Here is a 2,471-nt window from a genome sequence, read left to right as displayed (position 1 = left end):
CCAAAACCAACGTGTTCACCCTCTTCCTCTGTCTACTGATGTTATGGTGGATTCTACCCTAAAATGGAACTTGAATCTGATTGATTAACTATGGATAATGACCTTATTTTTCTTTCTTCAACAAAATTAGAATGTTTGATTTCTTTGCTTTGGATGCACATGAAAAAGAAACATTACAACTTTATCATCAATTTGCAATTAAAAAAAATTCATAAAAAAAATTCAATTTAAATTTTTTCTATTAATTCTCTCATTTAAAATTTAAAAAATAAATCACAAAATTTCAAAAGCCAAGAATTAGTATAGAGAGGATCAATGGAGGCTGTCTGACCCCTTAATCCAGAGAAATTATAAAAAGAATAAAATAAATAGATAAATAAAATCTCTAAGTGAATAACTAATTTTAAAAATATGTTAACTAACTAACCATTTAAAAAATAATAATTATTTTTTATATAAATGTCTTACTTCTATTTTGTAAAAATTTATTTAAATTTATTTTTTTACAAAATCATTCATGTTAAGAATAATGACATGGAGAAAATGATCTTGATTTGCATTATTGTCTAAGACAAATTAAACACACATGCAACAATTTTATAGAATTTAAATGGTTTACAAATTTATGAACTAAACATTTCATCATTAACAATCAAGAAAAAAACAAACAAGAGAAAGAGAAAGAAGAAGAAAAAGGCGATGAGGCTCGACATCCTCTCATGTCGATTTCTGCTTCTGGCAACCTGCATACACATACACCTATCATATATCCATAATAGTCAAATAATTTTTTATTAATAAATAAATAAAATATTGTTAATTAAAAAAATTAAAATGCTTCTAACATCCTACAACATGTAGACATGTAAACCTCTATGAGTACTTTGAATTTGTACTAGATATAAGAATCATATCCTTGGATTTCTCATGATTTCTCTACGTACTCTACTTTTCTTTCTCTTTTCTTTTGAAGAAAATAATAATAATAAATTTTATTTTTTATAATAATTTTAAATTAATGGCTACAGCAACAATTTGGTTGTCAAAACCCTAATATATATCAGTGAAACTAAACTACCAAAATATTAGTTATAATGTTATAAGGTTTCTTGCATGCGTTTAAAGATGAAGTAGTGGAAGTACTTTACATGGGTCGTCTAAAGAGAGCACGTGTAACCAGGAGGAGGTGTCTTCCCACAGGCAACAAGGAGCTGAAGAGCAAGAGGGACATAGATATTAAGGTTGAGAAGCTTGAGTTTGAGAGTGGTGCACAAGCAGACTGCAGCTTCAAGTTCTACAAGTCCTTGAAGAACTGGGCAACACTTGTTCACAACTGGGTCACCGAGACCAACATGCACCAGCCCACCAAGAAGATCTACACAGGCACCCAGTTTAAGAGTGTTAATTGGGCATTTATCATTTGCTGCTGCTGGTGGTGGGCATGGAATACCTCCCTTTGGTGGGTTTGGAAGCACTGGAGGAACTGTGATTGGAGGAAGAGTCACCGGTGGCTTAATAGGAGGGAGAGTCACTGGTGGCTTAATAGGAGGAAGAGTCACTGGAGGGAGAGTCACCGGTGGCTTAATGGGAGGAAGAGTCACTGGTGGCTTAATAGGAGGAAGAGTCACTGGAGGGAGAGTCACCGGTGGCTTAATGGGAGGAAGAGTCACTGGTGGCTTAATGGGAGGAAGAGTCACCGGTGGCTTAATGGGAGGAAGAGTCACTGGTGGCTTAATGGGAGGAAGAGGAAGAGTCACTGGTGGCTTAATGGGAGGAAGAGTCACCGGTGGCTTAATGGGAGGAAGAGTCACCGGTGGCTTAATGGGAGGAAGAGTAACCGGTGGCTTAATGGGAGGAAGAGTAACCGGTGGCTTAATGGGAGGAAGTGTTACTGGAGGGAGAGTGACTGGTGGCTTGACAATGGGAGGAAGGACTGGTGGCAAGTTGATTGGAGGCTTAACAATGGGAGGAATATTAATGGGACCGTGATGAGGAGATTTTCCCTTGTGGCCATTGTGCTTTGGTGGCTTGCCGCAAGAACCGCAGTCCAGAATTGGGGAGGCGGAGGAAACAAAAACCATGCAAATGAAGAAGAAAGCTGAGATCTTGGAGGATTCCATGTCTTCTTCTTGCTTTTTGTTGAAACAACAAGAAGAAGAAGTTAGTGTTTGCGTAGAGTAGTGAAGTCTTATATAGCAAATTAAACAATTGCGAGGGAAAAAAAAAGAAGAAAGAAAACAACTGGAGCACACCACGTGAAGATGGCTTAGGCTTAAAAGGCAACCGCCAAAGTTTGCTAGTTGGCAACTGCCTTACAAATATACATGAATCCATAATTTACTTTTTACTAAATTATGGGATTGGTGAAAAACATAGAAGGTTAGACATTACTATAAGTTCTCCTCAAATCTTGTTTACGTGAATTAACAACAGATTCCTTTTTATATATATATATATATATTTGTATTGCA

At 36.2% G+C, this 2,471-nt stretch overlaps 1 protein-coding gene across 2 annotated transcripts; it reads right to left on the bottom strand.

The window, feature by feature from the left end:
- Window positions 1-535: 535 nt before the first annotated feature.
- LOC110616987 (repetitive proline-rich cell wall protein 1) lies at window positions 536-2,247 on the bottom strand. 2 transcript variants are annotated; one of them, XM_021759547.2, is made up of 2 exons: window positions 1,144-2,247; window positions 536-743 (listed from the first exon to the last, which is right to left on the bottom strand). In XM_021759547.2, exon 1 carries the CDS (start codon window positions 2,118-2,120, stop codon window positions 1,158-1,160), a length of 963 nt encoding a protein of 320 aa, XP_021615239.2. In that variant the 5' UTR covers window positions 2,121-2,247; the 3' UTR covers window positions 536-743; window positions 1,144-1,157. The 2 variants fall into 2 exon arrangements, with proteins under 2 accessions (XP_021615239.2, XP_021615238.2); XM_021759546.2 differs by having other exon boundaries at window positions 1,149-2,244.
- Window positions 2,248-2,471: the final 224 nt, after the last annotated feature.

Source organism: Manihot esculenta, chromosome 6 (assembly GCF_001659605.2).
Source record: "Manihot esculenta cultivar AM560-2 chromosome 6, M.esculenta_v8, whole genome shotgun sequence".
NCBI lineage: Eukaryota > Viridiplantae > Streptophyta > Magnoliopsida > Malpighiales > Euphorbiaceae > Manihot > Manihot esculenta.
Note: the sequence above shows the minus strand (reverse complement) of the source record. Positions and strands in the feature narration are given on the sequence as shown.

Coding starts and splice junctions, on each gene's coding strand:
- LOC110616987 (XM_021759547.2), bottom strand. CDS start 2,120: ATGGAATCCTCCAAGATCTCAGCTTTCTTCTTCATTTGCATGGTTTTT.